The sequence below is a fragment of the Gopherus evgoodei genome, chromosome 1 (genome assembly GCF_007399415.2).
Source record: "Gopherus evgoodei ecotype Sinaloan lineage chromosome 1, rGopEvg1_v1.p, whole genome shotgun sequence".
Lineage (NCBI taxonomy): Eukaryota > Metazoa > Chordata > Testudines > Testudinidae > Gopherus > Gopherus evgoodei.
In genome coordinates, this window is record NC_044322.1 from 40304270 (window position 1) to 40326218 (window position 21949).

Here is a 21949-nt window from a genome sequence, read left to right on the forward strand (position 1 = left end):
ATGTACTTCACATTGTGATAATGGTGACTACTTTATCAATTATTCTATTGAGACACCCTTGATTTGTTTTTCTTTCAGTTGCTTTGTAATTACATTTGAATTTCTTTTGAATCAAAGGTAAAACAATAAAACCATACCTGCAGTAAGGCAATGAAGAGGAAGAAAGCATTAGCAGCTTTTCTAATCTGCTCATAGAGGAATCGAGGTAGAAATGTCACCACACTGTACTTGGCTGTACTGTAGGTTCAAAACACACACAAACACTTGGTTAGTATAGTACTATAACAAAAAAAACACCTGCAGAAAAATGATGGTGCCTCAAGAGCTAGCAATGACTTCATTGTGCAAAGTTAATATAGGAAGTGGTGGGTAAACATTAAGGAGATGTATAATGTACAGAAATACAGTGAGACTGCGCTATAACGCAATGTCTGGGGTCCAAAAAATTCCATCGTGATAAATGTGGGGTCGCAGTATAGCGGGGTTTCAAGCCGGTCAGTTTAAATCAGTGGTCCCCAATGCGTTGCATTGATGTGCACAGCCTAGTGCCCAGTGCCCCTAGTGCCCAGCAGGGGAGAGAAGCTGCGGCCCCGCACCTGCCGGGGACAGAGAACTCCAAGGCTGCGGGTGCCGGTGCTCTCTGTTCCTGGCAGGCATGGGGCCACGGCTTCTCTCTGGCTTGGAGAGAAGCTGCAGCCCTGCGCCTGCCAGGGACAGAGAACTCCAGGGCTGTGGGCACCAGTGCTCCCTGTTCCCGGCAGGTGCGGGGCCGCAGCTCCTCTCCGGCTTGGAGAGAAGCCGTGGCCCTGCGCCTGCCGGAGACAGTGAGCACCGGCGCCCGCAGCCTCTGAGTTCTCTGTCCCCGGGAGGCGCAGAGCCACAGCTTCTCTCCCCTGCTGGGCACTAGGCGGGGGCACATCAATGTCCCAGCGGGCGCCATGGCATTGGGGACCACTGGCATTAGGCCTTAAAGGGGAGCCAACTTATGATCACGTTATATGTGATTTTGTGTTATGGCGGGGCACGTTACTGCGAGGTTTGACTGTATATTGTACTTCTCCTTTTTGAGGGAGCACATACTGGACCCTGAAGGCTTGGAGAACGGCAGGAACTGTGATCATTACAACAAATATCACCTGACGATACAGTCAGAAGACAAAAATTATCTACTTAAAATATCTGTCCAAACTCCAGTACTACAGGCAGTTCTCTCTAACACTTACATTTCATTAGGAACCCAGCTCAGAAAACCACTTAAGCATGTGCTTATCTTCAAGCATGTGGTTAAGTCCAATTAATACTACATTTGTTATTGTTATAACGTAGGACTGTTATAACCAGGCTATAGGCTGGAAACTCCACAAAGCCATTTTTTACAGCGTGATTTTTCAAAGTACAGCCACACTTTAAAGAATTAACAGCTATTGTCCTTATGGAAATCTGCCTTTTATTTCGTACTCTGAGTCACTTCTTGGCTCAGAACCGACCTAGTATGCTGAACTCAAAGCCTTCGTTGTGAGCACTAAGCTACCAAAAAAAAATAGATAATTTCAGAATAAGCCTTGCTGATCATTTTGTGTAGTGATATCTTGAGGTAATTACACCACAGGAAGAGTAATGCAAAAGGTGATCTACATCTAGCCATATGGATCTACATCTAGCCATAGGAAGAAAACTCATTTCTCAGATAAGTTGTGTTGTTTTCTCTGCTACCTGTATAATGGACAGCACAAGTAACAATAGATGTTGTGATATAAATGAAAACATGGTCAATTTCAGGAGAAAAGTCTATAAGGCCCAAGACATTATATTGTTCAGTTTTATAATGAGCCATGTCCCCCTGACAACACTAACCTGGCTGACAGGTGACCAGTGCAAGCATAAACATGAGTACCAAATAGAATTTCTAGGCTCATGAACCTCTGCAATGTATAGAGAGGTGGAATGGAAATACGTTGGGCCAGATCCTACAGTATGATGCATTCACTTTGTGCTGCTCATTGTGTTCTGCCCATAAGTGGCCAGTGAAGATTTACCCTTGGAGAAGGGATTTCTCTGTTGGCATAAAGCTAATGAACTAGGTAGAGCTGGCTCCCATACCAACCACCCCTTCACTCTACCTTAGCAGAGCTCTACTACACTCCACTGGAAGAAGATATCCAGTGGTATAAGCCAGAGTAGCACCTGAGCTACTCTAAGGAATGTCAGGGCCAGATTGGTGCTGAATGAGGGAGCTAGCTGTATCTGACTCCCTAATGACCATCTCCTTCCCCTCACAACAAGAAGACCCCGGATGCAGGGGAGAATTCAGCTCTTTGTTTTTAAGTGATAAATTGATGTAGAGACCTCAGTATTAATGCAGAAATTATATTAATACACTCTTTTAATATTATGTAATTAAGCTTCCCTGTGCCTTTACTGAAGATTAGTATATATTTATCATTATTCTCATATATATGGTACTTGGAGAAAAGTACCTAACATATATATGTTTTTGTTTACCAACTGCAGAAAACATTCAAGCTAAGGAGAGGAATTCCAAGACGCTTCTGCTTTCTGTCACCCCAGAGACAAACAAACCAGAATACCATCCTTTGTATAAAATACCAGTTTAGTACAAATGTAATCCTTGTTTCAAGAAAACGTATCATACAAAAAACATTCACCTTTTAGGAAAAGACCTGATTTGTGAAAAGGAATGTAGGGTTACATTATCAAAAAAGAAATCTAGGTATAAAGTGGGCTTTTTCACCCTCACAAGGAAAAGTTCAGAGTAAACCCACACAAATAATTCTAGAAATATGCTTGTTTAATTTTATAATTATTCTAAAAACTTCACTTAAAAGTGTCTAGGAAAAACATGTGTAGTTGGAAATGTTTTAAACCTTTGTTTATTTCGTCAGTTGTGAAACGACAAATCATTTTGAACGGCACATTTGCAACTATTTTAACTAAATGCAAAGCACTAAATTAAATTTCCTAATATCATTGTTATGTAAATAGTAAAGTGCTCATGTACTAACAGACTCTAATGATCTTGCTAAACTAATTATTGATGTAAGAAGCTCTTTAAGTATAGAATATTTATATTAGTGGAGGATTAATTAAATTGACATGCTTAAATAGCTCCCTCACCCAACTCAAGATGACAAGAAAAATCATAAACTTAAACAATAAAAAACTTAAATAATTACTCAAGGAGTTGTTGATTCTTAAACTGAAGAATTTCTAAGAATTATTTAATTTTAAAAGACTATTTTAAAAACTAAAAAGATTTGTAAAAAGAACAGGATTGTTTGAACTTAAAAAAAAAAATTTCCTGTTGAACTCTAAATAAACTGAAGGACTATGTCAGACAATGGACTGAATAAAAATAAAATGTTAAACTCGAACTTTAAAAGGTTATCTGGGATTTTCCCAACACAAGAACAAAGGCAGCTAGAAAGTGCAGCATATTCATTTAATGAAGAAGCTCCTACAGACAACCCATAAAGGTACTGAGCCCAGTGAAAGGATGATAGCAACTAACTTGGAATCTACACAAGCCTGAAAGAGGTATGTTTTTCTATATATTCACACACACACACACACACACACACACACACACACACACACACACACACACAATCTCTGCTACCTTGCTTAAACAGCAAGCACTCCACCACTCATCCTGCCATCTCTACAAGCAAGCTGCCACAGTCAGATAAGAAAAACAGAGAAGCCTCAAAAGGAAAGCAACCAAGGAAAGCCTCCCCAGGACTTCAACACGGATTGGTGAGAGGAAGTTGTCATAAAAAGATAGCTAAGGGTTAATGTTCTTTCACTTGGAAAGGAGTAACCTGAAACACCTGACCAGAGGACCAATCAGGAAACAAGACTTTTTCAAATCTGGGTGGAGGGAAGTTTTGGGTGTGAGTTCTTTGTCTTCTGCCTGTACTTTCTTGGCTATGAGAGGATTTTTCTGCCTCCTGCTTTTCTAATCTTCTGTTTCCAAGTTGTAAGTACAAAGATAGGAAGACCATAGGTTTGTTTTTTTGTATTTACATGTGTGTAGTTGCTGGAATGTGTTAAATTGTATTCTTTGTGGATAAGGCTGTTTATTCAGATTTCTTTTAAGCAATTGACCCTGTATTTGTCACCTTAATACAGAGACACCATTTTTATGTATTTTTTCTTTCTTTTTACATAAAGCTTTCTTTTTAAGACCTGTTGGAGTTTTTTCCTTTAGTGGGGAACTCCAGGGAATTGAGTCTGTAGCTCACCAGGGAATTGGTGGGAGGAAAAAGTCAGGGGGCAAGCTGTGTGTGTTAGATTTACTAGCCTGACTTTGCATTCCCTCTGGGTGAAGGAGGGGGGTGGGGGGGAGCTTGTCTCTCTCTCTCGGTACCTATTTCCAGGACTGGAAATAGGGAGGGTGGAATCCCTCTGTTTAGATTCACGGAGCTTGCTTCTGTGTATCTCTCCAGGAACCCAGGGAGGGAACACCTGGAAGGAGGAGGGGAAAGGGAAATGGTTTATTCCCCTTTGTTGTGAGACTCAAGGAATTTGGGTCTTGGGGTCCCCAGGGAAGGTTTTTGGGGGGACCAGAGTGCCCCACAACACTCTAATTTTTTGGGTGGTGGCAGCTTTACCAGGTCCAAGCTGGTAACTAAGCTTGGAGGTTTTCATGCTAACACCCATATTTTGGACGCTAAGGTCCAAATCTGGGAATATGTTATGACAGAAGTTAACTAAGATACTGCCAACAGATTAAATTTAAACTCTTCTGAATATTTATCGAAATAAGGAAATGCTTTTGTAACTTAAAAATATTAACAGTTTCTCCTGTTAATTGCCAAATGGTTAGACCATGTATTCTTGAAGAGGTAACAGGGGCTAAACATTGGTAAACAAAAAAAATAGTGGGATTTAATTGTATGTAAGTTTCTTAATATTCATAATTGTCCCATCTCAAGACTGTTCCTTAAATGGCTCCTTTTAAGTAACTGATTTAAATATTTTCTTCGATTTCACAGGATTTAGTTAATATTAGTTACCGTACTTTGCCCAATGATCAACTGTTTAGGTTATCAATGATATACCAAACAGGCCCCACCTGCTCTTAAATTCTTTTGTCCAATTATAAACAGTTTAAATATCTATGAGATACTAAGATGGGCTCACAATAAAATTTGGAAAATACTGAACTTTGGTCTTAACTTCCCAAATGAAGAACACCTCCACTGTCAAAGGCTTAATCTCTCCTAAAAGCTCTCCGCAGGGAAGCATATAGAAGAGATTGTAACTAAAGTAACCAGTTAATCACCTGTATTGTGTCATTTGTGGTTTTTTGTTTAATGTTTTCTCTTTCATTCTTTAATAATAAAATATCCCTGGTTAATATCTATGATTACTTTGCTTGATTTTAATCTTGGCATCCCTGAAGGTATGTAAAAGAACCCCTGTTACTAACATAGTGGGAGTCACATCACCTGAGATAGTCTAATGAATAACCTGTATCAATAATTCCATCTTTTTACTTTGGTTTTCCCTGATTTGGCAGTAAGAGAAACAAGTAGTAAGAGGTGGCCAGTCATTTCTTGTTTCTCTGGACTAAATATTTCTAGTAATTTTTAACATAAAATTACTTGTCATCCAACAATTTTAAATTATTCCCTTTTGCCTCACAAAATTGTGTGTGTGTGTGTTCTTTTCCATACCAGCAGCTTTCACCATGATTCAATTTCAGCTATTTCCAGAGATGCTAGTATCATTCTTTGGGACAGCCTGCCCACAGCTGTACTAGTAATGCAGTATTCATAATGCAGCTGCCATCCCCTAGCCCCATGAAGACTGAGACTATAATTTCTACAAGAGCCAACAGAATATTCTGGGACAAACGGATTATTTTTAACTAGCTGTTTTCCAAGGGAACCAGCCTCTACAGTACTATTAATCTAGAGAGGTTACATTGTTTTCTCCACTCTCCTGCTTTAGGATCCACACCACAGGACCCAAGACACCACCACACCTGATCTCCCCCATACAAATAAGGAAGGTGCAAACTGTACCAGGACAGTAAGCCCAGCCTTCTCTGTGGGATGCACCAAGTGAACATTTCCAGTCCTCCCCAAGTATTTTGACCAATTTCACTGCATGACAGCACTAATATCCAAACTAACCACAAAGTTCAGCATAAGACTGAAACATACATAATCAAATGTTCTTTTAAAATCCAAACACATTATGCCTACCATGTGCCTTTGATTCACTAGTCAATGTTGCCATATTAAAACAGATATTCACAAAAAAGTTTGCTTTTTCCATTTAATTAATTGCCATGCATAATGATTAACTAATAAAATGTCTCATTACATACCCGATTCTGCAAACACTTGTGAACATGTTAACTTGACTTACAGAGTAAATGGGACTTCACATGTGAGAAAACTTAAGCATGATTAGCAATCTGTTATCCTTCTACTTTAACCATCTTTTTTTCCCAACTGTTAATGGGATTTTGCTGTATCTAAGTATGAATAACAAAATTATGAGAGGTGCCAGCATATTTTGATGCTTGGAGCTGATTCTATCCCACTGATGAAGATCTGCCATTCATTGCAATGGCAGCAGGATCAGATCTTTAGTGAGGCACATAAAATTAGAACAAAGTTAAATAAAAAGTTAATTTTAAAATTGTGACCTGTATACAATTGTTAAAACTGATATGATGTAATTAAATTTGTTATTTCATTTTTACAGCTCCATTTAATTTAGTTTGTTTACTTTGTGTAACCAGAGCCTCTTGGTGTCAGGGTGTGTATCCTAGCTCAGTTACCAGTTTAGCACCCTCTCTCTAGAGAAGATAACATTCTTTACAGTCATGCCCAGCATATAGATGTTATACTGCATACACACAGTCGAGGGAGACCATATATTATGTACTAAATGGGACATTTCAACACAATCACAAGCAGTCACAAAACCTCATTGTATTTAATGAATCATGACAATATTTAGATTTATTATTTTCATATATTCGTGCTTTCAATATAATGAAGACATCCTTGATGATGCGGAATTTTCAACAAATTATTTCCCCCGTAAGTTAATGTTACTTTAGTTGCCATCAACTGTGATTACTTGAAAGGATTCTTATCTAGTTTTCATTCACATTTCTATAGTCCCAAGTGTAGCACGATACTCTTGTAATGCAGACTGTAATTAAATGCACAGATCTCTCTATGGTTTTTAAATACTTTAAAACAGTGGGGAAAAATTAATGGTTTAACCAAGTTAACATTTTAGACCATTGCAGTCACTTCTGTAACAAAGCGATTCCCCAACCCCAAGTACATTTTATTTATAAGTACAGTAGAACCTCAGAGTTACGGACACCGCAGGAATGGAGGTTGTTCATAACTCTGAAATGTTCGTAACTGTGAATAAAGCACAGTTCATGCTCCAGATCCAGCAGCTGATACTCCATGCCAGGTTTCAACAGCAGCTAAGCTCTTTACTTAGTGCCCTGCATGAGTTTGCAAGCTAATCCTTCTCCCAGCAGAAAGGGAGGGAGAGTGTGTGTGTGCATGTGCGTGTGCACGTGTGCGTGGGAGAGAGAACAGCTCTTCGCCAGGGAGGTGGAGGAGTGGGGAGAGAAAAAGCTGACAGCCCCAGCGTCTTATTGTAAGTGGCTCCCCAATGCACGATGATGGAGGGGTGGGGACAAGCAGCCCAAATGTCCCTACCTTTAAGATACAATACAGGCACAAGTATCAGGGGCTAGCCATGTTAGTCTGTAGCCACATAAACAACAAGGAGTCCAGTGGCACCTTAAAGACTAACAGACATATTTGGGCATAAGCTTTCATGGGTAAAGTGAGGTTTTTTTACCCACAAATACAGGCACAGTATGTTGTTTGTTTGTTTCTTTATCTCTGCTGCTGTCTGATTGGTTACTTCCAGTTTCACATGGTATCCGGTTGACCCGACAGTCCATAATTCTGGTGTCCATATCTTTGATGGTCTATTGCATATTGTGGTAAACCCAGGACAAACAGCTACAAGATGGGGGGGTAGTAATTAGTCCCATGGGGTTGAAAGGCCTTTCCCTGTCCACTGAGGAGAGATAACCACAGGGAAATAAGGTTCAGATGGAATAGGAGTTACCAGGGAACTAATTAGGTTCAGCTGGCTCCAACTGCTTAAGACCTTTTTAAACCCTCCCCTGTGTGGAAGGAGGATGTGTGAGAGAAGCAGGGAAGCTGCCAGTAGACTAGGTGCAGCAAGACACTGAACCCTTCCAGGAAGGAAGGCTGCACTCCCTCCCCAGAAGGAAAGGAAAACAAGCACAAGGGACGGACTGGGGAATGGAACAGCCGGACCCAGGGCCGTCCTTAGGCATAGGCAACATAGGCAGCTGCGTAGGGCACCTGAAAATTTGGGGCACCACTGGGTCTTAGTGTCCACCCTCTTGTTTTCCTATCCCTGTTCTGACCCTTCCTGCAGGCTCCCACAGATGGCTGCTCTAGCCTGGTGAGTCTGCCTTGAGAGGGAATCTAGTAGTTAAAAGTGAAAAAACCTCCAGCCTGCCAGACCTATTAGCACAACATTGAAACTGTTAAAGAGACATTCAAGGGGTAATAAAGCCATTTAACAGGCATTTGCCAACCCCAAGGTATATACTGACAGGTTTCAGAGTGGTAGTCCTGTTAGTCTGTATCACCAAAAACAAGGACGAGTCCTTGTGTCACCTCAAAGACTAACAAATTATTTGGGCATAAGCTTTTGTGCACTAGAACCCATTTCATCAGATGTCCACGAAAGCTTATGCCCAAATAAATTTTTATACTGTCAGTTTCTGACTTTACTGACAAAAACAGTTGTGCATTAATGTAATATTTACACAGAACATGTCAGTCTACAGGACCTTAGTTTAAAATTTGCTTTAAAAATATTTCATTAGTGAGCTGGTGAAGATTATAAAATCACATTTCTAAAAAATGCTTGCATAGAGTTTTAGATGCACAATCATCTTTAGCCTTAAATGTGTGGATCTTCACACATAGTTTTTTAAATAAATCCTTCAAAAGACCTCCCTTATCTAAAATACACATTTTAATTACTATAGTTAAAAAAAAGTGCTTCCAAGTCTTCCTGTCCTTTCTGTCCATCCCTTCACCACCTCTCCCCCCACTCCCCACTGAAGAGAGCCCTTAAAGGGACAACAGTCCTTCCCTTCCAGATAGCTGGACAAAGAGTTCCCTTTCTTTACTTCTGACTATCCGACAAACTAGTTTTAAAAGAACCCTCCAGCAAAATCAGTACCTTAGTAAGACAAAATCCTTGTTATACCTAAAATATTTGGAAACATTTTTTTTTAAAGTTGGTGAAATTTCATAACCATGTCTCTTGTTATGGAGATTACACAAAGTAAATTACTGTTCCCTTTTTCTAAAAGCAATGAACATTGTTATGAACACACTAAACCTCTCTGATTAATTTAAAAGAATGTCTTTGTTTCAGTGAGTTAAATATGTAGTAATCTGGAATGCTGGCTTAAGATTTGAGTACATTTAAAATATAAATTCAACTTAGAAATACTGATGAAGAAAATGTAAAACAGAGAAGAGCTGCATCGTGTATTCCATTATATGTAATGTTGTATTCAGCAGGAGAGCTGACTCACCCTTACTATGAAGTTTTTGCAAATAAATCTCTGACAAACTTCAGGGCATATCAAAAAACCTGTGACTGAAATTTTTTATTCCCAAATTTTAGTGCTTTTAATTAGGTACTTTCTTCATGTCCATTCTGCATGAGGGAGAGTGCATGGAAGTCTCTGCGGGGAACTATGACTCTCCACCACCATGAGGCAGGCTGGGCATCTCATTATCCTTTGCTGTCAAGTCCCTCCTCCCCCTCCCTCACCAGACTGTGAGCTTGGGCTGCCATCCGGCATGGGGCACCAGTTTAATAATACTAAGTAGGGCCCCATAAATCCTAAGGACGGCCCTGGCCGGACCCTGTGCTACCTATTAGGATTTGCCCTGCCCAAGCCTGTGTATCCAAGGGTAAAAAGGACTGAGCCTGCTGAGGAGAAGAAGGCTCTTGCCACAATATGTATGCATTAACAAATGAATGTTTTCTAAATATGCCTCAGGATCACCACAGAATGCTGGTACCAAAATCATCTTGAATTCCATGTTTCTTTGTGCTCAAATAATACAAAGCATCTCACATACACACTTTCATAACACCTGAACTCTCGGTGAAGAGGCATAACTAAAAAGGAAAAGCAAAGTTTTACTGTCATATTATTAATGGTTTGTATTAATCATAGCATCTAGGGGCCCATTGTGCTAGGTATTGTACAAACACAAAACCAAAAGACAATCCCTGGCCCCATAGACTCACAATCTACACATAAGACACGAGACCACAGATGGATACAGACAAGCTGAAGGGGAAGTACAAGGAAGCAATGGGACAATACTGGTCAGCATGATAGGCAGTAGTGTCACACACCAGCAGACTAGCCTAGCTAGTCAATTCACTAGGATTAAATCATTGAACAACAATATCATCCCATAAAAAACTGCATTAAAACTCTGAAATATGCACAAGGTCACCACCACCACAACCCAGAAATATATTCTGCTGCCCCACTGTTTCTGAGTTCCAGCAGGCTTGAAATACAGTAGTCTTGTTCTAATTATTGTACAGTACTATTGTACACAGGGCCGGTGCAACCACTAGGCAACTAGGCAGCCGCCTAGGGCGCCAAGCAGTTTGGGGCACCAAAAAGCACGCTCAGGGGAGGCAGTGGAGTGGAGGTGAGCTGGGGCAGGGAGGCTTGGGGAGGGCTGCCCGCAGCAAGTAACGGGGGGTGGGGGGCATGCAGGGGAACTGCTCCCTCCCTAGCTCACCTCCACTCCGTCTTCTCCCCAAGCACGCCGCCCCCGTTCTAATTCTCCTTCCCTCCCAGGCTTGCCGTGCCAAACAGCTGATTGGTGCTGCAAGCCAGGGAGGCAGGAGAAGTGGAGCGGCGCCGGCATGCTCAGGGGAGAAGGCGGAGCGGAAGTGAGCTAGGGTGGGGAGCTGCTGCAGGGGGGCTGCCCGGGCAGAGGGGGGCGGGGAGCTACTGCAGGGGGGGTGCCACAGGGCTGGGAGCTGCTGCAGGGGGGGCTCCCTGGCTCTTCCCCATGGCCCCTGCCCTGCTCCGCCCCAACTCCACCTCTTCCCATCCCTGCTTCACCCCAGCCCCACCCCCACTCCCCTAAAGACTGCAGCCAGGCCCGACCCTGCACTCCACCTGGCTCCCAGGCTTGGAGATAGAGGGGAACTGCCCTCCCCCTCACACTTGCCAGCAGCGCAGTGGGGAGCCACAAGAGCGGAGCAGGCTGTGGCCGGGTCACTCCACTTCCCTCAGGAAATGGCCAGCCCCCTTCCCCACGTCCCCTTCGGAGGTCTGAGACCAGCCCCCCCTTCCGTGGAGGCCTGGGGCAGGGCCCCACACAGCCCCCCCAGGAATGCCTGCCCCCCCATTCCTCCGTGGAGGCCTGGGGGCTGCATAGGGCACCAAAATAGCTAGGGATGGCGCTGGCTCCCCAGGCTGGAGGGGCGGGGGCGCAAGGTGGAAGTTTCGCCTAGGGCACGAAATATCCTTGCACCAGCCCTGCTCACACAGAGATCATGCCATAAAGCTTCTCACGAATGAACTTTCCACATTCCAAATCCTATTGGTTAAGCATCTCATTTCCCCCAGTACCATATGATGTGTATCCAAGCCGACAGCAGAATGGTTCTATGCACAAATGGGCAAATTCAACCTCCTACCCCTGCAGTCATGGAGGGCTCTCTGGAAGAGGGAACCATGGTGTTATGAGGAATAAGGAAGTATGTTGGATTTCAGAGGGGAGGGTTCTCATTTAAGGGGTTGCATACTGCCTGTACAGAGTGGGACCCAGCTCAGTGGTAACTCCCTGAACGGCAACCCTCAGGACAGAAGCTGTAATATAGGTAGGTCTCTCCAAAATAGAGGAGGAGGACGAGGGAATATTCTTCCTCTTTCCCCCGAGAAGCTATTTGGGCTTGGCATTAAGGATTTAATGCCTTTAAATCCAAGTTTATGGCATTTAGGACTCAGTTCTGCCACTCTTACCCATGCTATATAGGATTTTCTCATCCAATATTATTAATTTTTGGTATCGGGGAAAAGTTTAGAAAAAAATCAGTGCAGAGTTATGTCTTCCCTTTGTAAGTGGCAAATCCTTGACTTCAATGGGACTACTTGGGTGAGTAAGACTGGCAGAATCTCAATGTCACCAATTTGGTGCCACTAAGGGGCAACCATTACATAATTTAATAGTACTTTTTGACCAGTAAACCCTCATACAATGAAAATGAGGAATGATGAGTATCCATGTGACCCAATTCCCTAGATACTACTCTATCAGGGCCAGAGAGCCATATTTTGGGATAATTTCATCAATGGCATTAGTTCAGATTTACCATGGGCCCATGATGTTTTGAGAGAACATAAAAATTCCCTTTTTTTCCCCACCCATCATGTTTTCTGAATCTCAAGCTTTTTAAGTAGCTGCTGGGAAAATCTGTTGAAATTATGTCAATAAAGCACAAGAAAGTAGACAGGAATTTTGTGCTTGAGGTTTTGCCATAGACAAGCTGTTTAAATAACACAGATTCACATTTGCAAGGGCTAAGTTCTGCCCTGACTTCAACCTGTGCAATTCCATTAGCTTCAATGAAGTGCCCTGACATGTAAGTCAGAGTGGAATTTAAGAGTTCCAGTTCAACAGGGAAAAATCAGAGACCATTTAAAAAAAATACTAGCACTAAATCAGTGCCTGTTACAAGATAAATTATTGTGTGAATCAGTGGTCAACAGCATTTAAACAGGTAAGTGTTCAAATATTCCACTGGAAGAGATCTGCCTCCTTAACACCTGCTACATAATTTAGGACCAATTATGTTCTGAGCTATTCCACTGGAATTACTTTGGATATACTTCAGTGCAGCTGAAAACAGAGTATGGCCCATTGTCTCCACAACAATGTACTAAGATTTTCTAAAAGCGACTCCTATATAATTTCAACAAATTACTTTCATTCATTTAGTTCCACTCATTACCATGCTACTCCTAAGCACTAATGATGAGTCATCATTTTGATAATATTCATATAGATACTAGCAAACATTGTAACTTGTTTTTTTCCATGAAAGAATGATTCTTCATTTTCCAACCTCAGTATATTTTTTGTATAATTAAACAAATTTCTATTCCTGTATTTCCCACTACCTGTTCCCTCCCCACAAAATAAACATACTGTGCTACGATACTGCAAAACTTGGCGGCATTGAATTATCCTGGAAATGGCCAGGAAAGGTCTCAACAACAAAGCAAGTGCACGGAGATTGCTCCTCACATTTCAGACAGGCAGATCTGGAGGTGAAGGGGGGTTGTTTTTAAAAAAACTAAACAATCATATTTACAATGGCAGGGACATCTGGGATCCATTTTTCTTCCTCACTGGTTGGAAGATTTTTATTTAAAATATGGGCTATTTGGAAACTCTGGACCTGAATGTTCTTTAAATTTGTCTCCTACAGGCTTCAGTGAGAGAAAATTAAATAGGAGCTATAGTGGGACACTTGTGTTCATACCTACCCAGTGCTGATCATCAATGACATATTGACCTCTTGTCACATTCACCCCACTGCTGTCTATTCAATATTTCAGGATCCATTCTTGTATCTGAACATACTATTTGTATATTTTAAATATAATACTTTGTACCTGTAAGTTAAATCAGTACTGTGCTGCAGCAGTGGCAGTGGTCAGCACTGTCGTTCAAAAGATCTGGATTTGATTTATGTTGGCCTCCCTCCAGTGTAAAATTAGAAGATCCAGTTTGTAGCCTCCAGGTCCAGACCCCTTTGTTTCTAAAGTCCAGTGTCAGAACAGCAGCTCCTGCACCATGGTACACAACCAAGAGCACTGGCAACATGCTTAATACTTGGCTTCCTCTCTTGTTAGGGGTTCTGTTCTGAAAGAAGAACTTGGTACAAGTTCTTTATTCACTGAAGACTTTGTAGAACAGACTTCCCCACTCTACTCAACCAATACGCCTGGGTAGAACTGGAGAGACAGCTGGCTGAGCTAGATACTGTACAAACGCACAGTAAGAAAGAGCTCCTCCTCCAAACAGCTTACAGTCTAAACAGGCAATATAGGCATAGGATGGGAGGGGAAGGAGGCACAGAGAGGTGAAGTGACTTGCCCAATATAATACAACAGTTCCATGGCAGAGTTGGGAATAGAATGCAGGTCTGCTGAGTCTCCATCAAGTACTCTATCGACTGACCTGCACTGCCTCCCTGATTTGCAAACAAGGCAAGTCATATCAGGCTCTCATATATCCCTGTGCCAAAGAGAACAATGAGGCCATGCTGGAAATAGCAGCCCCTCATCCCTTCCCATTTCACCCCTTGTAACTACGGAGGAAAACTCCATGGCAAAGCCTCAGCCTTTCCTATTACCAATCCCTTGAGCTCACTACTCCTATTCGCTGCTTTAGCATTCAAACTATTTTTTAAGGGAGGAGAAAAGCAGAGGTTGCAGAATCATTAGAAAAACAAGTTCGTATTTTACTGATGGTAGCAAGGAATGATAAAGTAGCAAAAGTAATGAATCTAAAATGCTGGCTCCATATTTGAAATGTACTTTACTAAATGATGCCTCCACTGTATATATAGGAAGAGCTTTAAAGAGCATGCAAAGCAACTTGGGTGGGGGGGAAATCAATCAAATAGAATTTATAGTTAGAAGAGTACTAGGTATTACTGTTTTATCCTTAAATGGAACACAAACCTAAGCATGAAAGGTTTCATTTTAAGACCATCTACATGCATTGCCCAAATCATTATTTGGGGCAATGCTTATTTTGCATTTTCTTTATATCTGTCATGTTATTTTGCATTTGATATAGAGATTGGCCAAGGTAGCAATGAAGAAAGCATTGAAGTAAGAAGCACTCAAGAAACCAATCTTTGCTTGAAATGTCTGCACTCACATCAAATCAGTCAGTTGCTAGTTGGTATTTTGGGGATGAGGACAAATTTGGGGACCACAATATGGAGAGACTAGGGGTAGGGAAAGGAGAGGAATGTGGACTGGATTAGGAGGCTACAGTAACCAAGATGAGCGATGAGGGCTTTTTTTTGTGTGCATGCCAGACAAGCTATTTTACAGTTGAAACAGACAGCAAAAGTCAGATTTTCAAAATGTTGTGGAGAAAGTATCAGCAAGATTCAGGGAACCTTCCTCTTCCTAGAAATATTGAGAAAATTGTGGCTTGGTAGCTCTGGCATTACCTGGGGTCCTGGGATGTTTTTGTAACCCACACACCTCCTGGATGTGGTGTTCTGTCCCATCTAGTGGCACCGAGACCACTTAGAAAGAGATTTATGAATTTGCTCTACGGTCTTAGCTAAATGCATGAGCCTCTATTGCATGAGCTAAAAACCACATGGCCATTAGTTGCTCTCTCCCTAAGTGGTCTCAGTGTCACTAGATGGGACAGAGCAGCACACCCAGGAGGTGTGTGGGTTACACTTTAATTCAGCTTCCCCATTTATATCAGCTGCTTAGAACCAGCACATTCTTCACAATCATTTCCCCTAAGCAGCACTGCCTCTGAACAAGAACCTCTACTACCTCCTTTCCTTCCACCAGTTGACCCCTCATTTGGGAATCTCTATCTCTGCTCTGGACACCGCTCCTGCATTTCTCTTCGTGGCCCAACCATCTCAAGTTTCATTCCCAGTGTTAACCTACTGAACTCAGTGGAGTTATTTATATCAGGGAATGAACTTATAACTGACAAGGTGTTAGAAGAAGAGACAGTGGAGAGCCTGGTAGGAATGATTTGATCATAGGGAGAATTGCCTTTTGCAATATGTTGTACTATGATGACTCTGTGTTGTGATTTTCAGGGCTTGGCCCTATGAGCCTAAGCCAGGAGTGGGCAAACTATGGCCCGGGGGCAGCATCTGGCCCTTCAGACATTTTAATCCAGCCCTTGAGTTCCCACCGGGGGAGCAGAGTGTTCTGGGGTTTGCCCTCCTCTGGCACTCCAGCCGGGGAGAGGGAGTGGGGTCAGGGGCTTGCCCTTGTCCATGCGTGTTGTGGCTCTGCACAGCTCCTGGAAGTAGCAGCATGTCCCCCCTCAGGCTCCAACATGTAGGGGAAACCAGGGGGCTCCGCTCCACAGGCTGCCACTGCCCCAAGCACCACCCCTGCAGCTCCTATTGGCTGGGAGCCACAGCCAATGGGGACTGCAGGGGTGGTGCCTGCGGATGGGGCAGCTTGCAGACAGGACCAGCACTAGGGGCTTGAGCGCCCTACGCGCACAGTCATTTTGCCGCCCCGCGCGCTGGTCCCCCGGCTCCGCAGTCCTGCCTGCGGATGGTTGGCTGCTTCTGCAGCTCTGGTGGAGCTGTCGCAGTCGTGCCTGTGGGAGGTCCACCACAGCCGCGCGAGCAGCCGACCATTCGCAGGCACGACTGCGGCAGCTCCACCAGAGCCGCAGACCAGTGGACCCTCCACAGGCACCACTGCAGCAGCAACACCGGAGCCGCCTGCCACCCCCTCCAGCAAAATGCCGCCCCCTAATAATGCTGGCGCCCTAGGCGATTGCCTAAGCCGCCTAAATGCAAGTGCCAGCCCTGCGTGCAGAGCTGCCTGGCTGCGCCTCCACCTAGGAGCTGGAAAGGGGACATACCTCTGCTTCCAGGAGCTGCTTGAAGTAAGCACCACCCAGAGCCTGCACCCCTGACCGCCTCCCGTGCTCCAAACCCCTGCCCCAGCCCTGACCCCCTCCTGCCCTCCAAACCTCTTGGTCCCAGCCCGGAGCACCCTCCTGCACCCCCAGCCCCTCATCCCCAGCCCCATCCCAGAGCCTGCACCCCGAGCCGGTGCTGTCCTGCACCGCAGCCCCCAATTTTGTGAGCATTCATGACCTGCCATACAATTTCCATACCCAGATTTGGGCCTTGGATCAAAAAGTTTGCCCACCCCTAGCCTAATCCCATACTCCTCATGCAAGAAATGTTCCCATGGAAATCAATAGGGGTTTTCTTCTGTAGGGAGTATGTAGTTAGGCTCCTTGTCCTAAGGATGCACAGGAACAAAGATACCTCAATTGTACAATCAGCAAAGAATCCTATAGACTAACAGACGTTATGGAGCGTGAGCTTTCATGGATGAAACCCACTTCGTCAGACCAAGTGGGTATTCACCCACAAAAGTTCATGCTCCAAAATGTCTGTTAGTCTATAAGGTGCCACAGGATTCTTTGCTGTTTTTACAGATCCAGACTAACACGGCTACCCCTCTGATACTCAACTGTACAATGAGCTAAACACACGATTTTGAAAGTAACTCAGTGATACAACAAGATCATTTTACAGAGTGCCCTCCCAAATATTCTGAAGAAACAGTCCAGAAAAGCCCAGAGCATGGTGCTGTCCATTTTAATGGAATTATAACTAAATATAATTAGTTACCAACAAAAAAATTATAGAGAGCTAAGGTTAAAGGTATGTTTCAATGGAATCCATCTAAAAACAACACTACTCTTCAACAAAAAATTTACGCCTTTAAAAAACAAAACAAACATAAGCAAGTCTTGAAGTGAACAGATAAAGGATCCAGCTAGTTCCCTGCCACAATATGCTAATTTTCATCACTTACTACTACCCCACCCAACTTCCACCATTTGTCTCCTTTCATTGGTCCTTCAATGGAAATGTGCTGTTGAACGTATACTACTGATTTTATACATAGCTTATAATATATTGTTTATTATATGTGTAGTAAAGATTTCAAAAATAATATAGTCCCAGAGCACACTAAGTTATGTCAGTTTTCCCTACATTCTCATAGCATGATACAGATCATGAAGTGTGTTGACTATTCTGTCATAATTAAGTGTCAGCATACACAAACCTCACAGGTTTAGGTATTTAACTCTGAATGTTATTTAGCAATCAGTATTTTGGTAGTTACATTGTGTAGATGATAGTATTCTAGTATTTGGGAACTAGAACCTTGAATAAGAAATGGGATTTTATAAATCAGTAATTTATTGTGTGTTCATTTTTCAGATTTCAATGGGAAATTTAAGAGTAGGTGAGTAGCATAAATCAGGTGGAGTGAAAGAAGGATGAAGGACTAAAAGGCAGTGGGAAAAGTCTGGAACTCTTAACTGTTCCCTTCATAACATTTGGGTTTTACAAAAAGTGTAGAATAATTTTAAATAGGCTTGGTATTTAAAGTTTCCTACGAGGGGAGCTCTGCTCTGACAATTCTTATGAGGCTCATCAACGCAGGTTTCTCTGCCTCCAGACTTCAGCAAGTCCACAGGAGGTGTGTGTGGTGGAGGGGAGTTATGCCCAGGTGGAATATTGGGGTAGTGGAGAAGAATGGAAAGGAAGCTTTTATCCATATTGAAAACTAATTGATTTAATTAAGTTTAACATAGATAAAAGCCTCTGCTTTTCCATGCCTCACTCTGTTCTCCTGTCCCCCAGCCCAGGATGTACACACACATCCTCCAGACCTTCCCCACTACATCCCCTTCCTATTCTGCCACTCTCTCACTTCCTGTACCTGTTACTCCCCAGATTCCTGCATTCCCAGGCTCCAAGCTACCAACTCTCCTTGTCCCAGTCCTCCTTACCCCCCATGTCCACCTGGACATCCCCTTCACATGTCTCACCCCACTCCCCAGTTCTTGCTTGGATTCAATTAGCAGGTCAATTTTAAACATTTCTCTGTACAAACAAAAACACTCTTGTGCAAGGGTGGCCCAGGTCATTGTCACAAGCAACAAAGGCAGAAGAGAGTCCAATGGGGGAGTAAAGAACATAATACTGGATCCTGCCACTTGATGAAACACCGAACTCTGTGCAAATTCAAAGACTGGCTTCTTTTCGTGGTAGTTGGGGGTGAAATTGGGACTTGGAAAAAAAATCAGGCTTATCAGGGACATTAGCCTTTTTTCCATAATGCAATCCTGGCCAGATCCTAATTATCTAGGACTGATCTTGCAACACCTATACATTTATTTAATGTTACTGACTGCAGTGAGAGTACTTACATGTTTAAAATGTCTGTAGAATCGGGGCTGCAGCACACAAACCCATGCCATTTATTTCAAAACCAAAACTCCCATTTTACTTCAATGGCTAAAGATTAGGTTCTCAGAGAGCAGAGCCAACACCAACTTATGCTACTGTCAGATAAATACTGTTACAGTGGGGAGACACAGCAGGCGTCTCTCAAATGACACTTAACTACATCTTACAAGCATAAGGCAGCAAGAGACATTAAAGCACTCGGAGAAGGATCTGAAGGTGCCCCCTTTATGACAATGCCTCACTAATGAATACTAGGAATGCTCCACATCCCAGGATTACATATCTTCAGATCTACACATTATTTTGTACAAAAAAAATTTTTGGCAGTTGGTGTTTCATATTTATTCACATGTAAACAGCATTTGTCGTTAGCTAGCTCACGTAACTCTTCTTGTATAAGTGGCAAAGATGACATTTTGGGCTTTTTTCTTGACACTTCTTTTTGTTTCACATAGAGATCGGTTACATAAACAAATTCAAATCATCCAGGGCAATAAACATTTTGGAAACTTACAACAAAGAGAAGGCTCTGCTTGTATCACATAGCATAGTATTTTCATATCAATCATTAAGGTACTGTACTTCAATGTTACATAATTATGGTAGATGTAAGTAGCACTTAATGTCATTAATGTTGAACCCCATTTTTCAGCGGATTCTCACTTTCTCAGATAAATCCCTTTTGGAGTGAACTATTCCACTACTCCCAATGGTTATTTTTAAATAAGTAAAATCAGTTCTGCTACTTCTGAATTATTCAAATATGCAAAAAAATACACTTTTCCATATGCTTTGAAAATAATTTAATGCTGTAACAACTCAAAATGGTTATAGGTGCAAACTTCAAGCTTGTCATTTTGTAGATCTAAGAGGTAAAGAGAAAAATAGGCTAGGCCAGAAGAAAATCAGTTATGTATTTTTATGGTTTAAAGTGTTTTTAAATTGTGAATTCAAATATGACCATTAAAACAAGGTTTCTTACTGAACTTTTTAACTAGAGCAGTTTCTAATGCTGTACGCATACACAAGTTAAGGATACCACGGTTAAGAATGTAGTTGTTAAACTCTGTTCCCGCAGAGCTCCTAAACTGTGCAAGACTGAAGTTCTGGTCCAGACCAAGGCAATGCAGGAAGAGTTTGAAAATTTCCCAAGCTGAAAAGCTCCAGATTTATTTTTTCATTTTTCTTAACACCCTCTAATCCCACAGCTCTTCCTTCCCCATAGCCCCCTCCCCCCCCAAAATTAAATGCAAAGAGGAAAATACAAAGTTATATCAATGCAACAATAATGACTGAAAAAAAATCTCACACTCAAAAGACAGGAAACTCCAAAAGCTAATATTGCTCCTGAAACTCTAATTTAACTACGTTGCATCTATTTGTATTTTCTGTTCTTCCTTCCCATGTTCAATTTAACGTTTAATGTATTATAAATGTGCATGCCATAACAAATATAGGAAATATAATGTGGCAATGTTAACTTTGGTAGACCTAGCATTAACTTGTGGGTATTTCTGACATATCAGTTTTTCATTTCCCATCCTTTATGATGCATAAAACATAGTTATTTGTGAATACAGTAACTATCTTTTGCTTTCCTAAGCCATCTTTTTATCTAAGGATCTCAAAGTACTTTAAAAAGTTGAACTTCATTTACACCCTCAGGTGCAGCATGGTGCAATATGCAGTAGGGGTCACCGTGCCTTGGAGCAATCCATGTACAAAGTTTAAAGCTGACTTGGTGGTGCAAAGGGAAAGAACATAAACTCCTCCTCAGTTCAAAGCTCCTCCATAGAGCACCACTTGACACATCTCTCCCCTGAGTAGTGCCCCTCTTTTGAAGCCACACTTGCCAGCTCCATGCTCCCCAGCAGAGCAAGTATTTTAGGTGCCATGCCCCACTGCAACTCCCTTCAAGATGGGCTTACCACCAAGGGGGCCTGCCATCCTGAACAGAAACAGTCACAGCCCCAGGCTGAATTTAGTCCATTAATAAATTAAGCCCCACCAGGCCGCTGTGATACCCATTTCCTATGAGTTAAGATGAGGCACAGAAGTTACGGTCATACAGGTAATTAGGAATGGAATTCAGAAGAGAATCCAGGAGTCCAGACTCTTACTGTAAATCACCAAAGTCAGTGAGGTTGATTCTCTTTTCCAGCTGCAGGAATAGGGGGGCCCCTATCTTCATGTTATCCAGACCCCAGTTCTGTCTGCTTAAGCTGCCTCTTTGCTTCCCCTATCCTCGTGTTAGCTGGACCCCATTTTAGCCTGCTCTAACTTATGTATGGCTGCTCGCAGCCTCTGGCTCTGAATAGCAGAGTGCAGCAGCACTCCATGATGGGGTAACAGGTCCAGGACTTCTTGATACTTCCACTGAGAAGATTCAGCCCCCTACCTCACTCAACGCAGGGATGTGCTTTTACAGGTGTGTTCATACCCTAAATCAGGGGTTCTCAGACTTCTGTACTGGTGACCCCTTTCACACAGCAAGCCTCTGAGTGTGACCCCCCCCCGATACATTAAAAACACTTTTTAATATAGTTAACACCATTATAAATGCTGGAGGCAAAGCAGGGTCTGGGGTGGAGGCTCACAGTTCACAACCCCTCATGTAATAACCTTACGACTCCCTGAGGGGTCCCGACCCCTAGTTTGGGAATCCCTGCCCGAAATAAAGGTAGAATCCAACTCAAAGCCCAAAATATGAAACTACCAAAGATGCTTCAAGATGAAAATAAAAACC

At 42.5% G+C, this 21949-nt stretch overlaps 1 protein-coding gene across 2 annotated transcripts in view; it reads right to left on the reverse strand.

The window, feature by feature from the left end:
* Nucleotides 1-21949, reverse strand: part of ATP8A2 (ATPase phospholipid transporting 8A2) — a 591777-nt gene that overhangs the window by 532976 nt on the left and 36852 nt on the right. For both annotated transcript variants that reach the window (XM_030562288.1, XM_030562284.1), the window contains exon 3: nucleotides 138-237. In XM_030562288.1, coding sequence (XP_030418148.1) covers nucleotides 138-237 — 100 coding nt within the window. The remainder of the gene's footprint in view (nucleotides 1-137; nucleotides 238-21949) is intronic.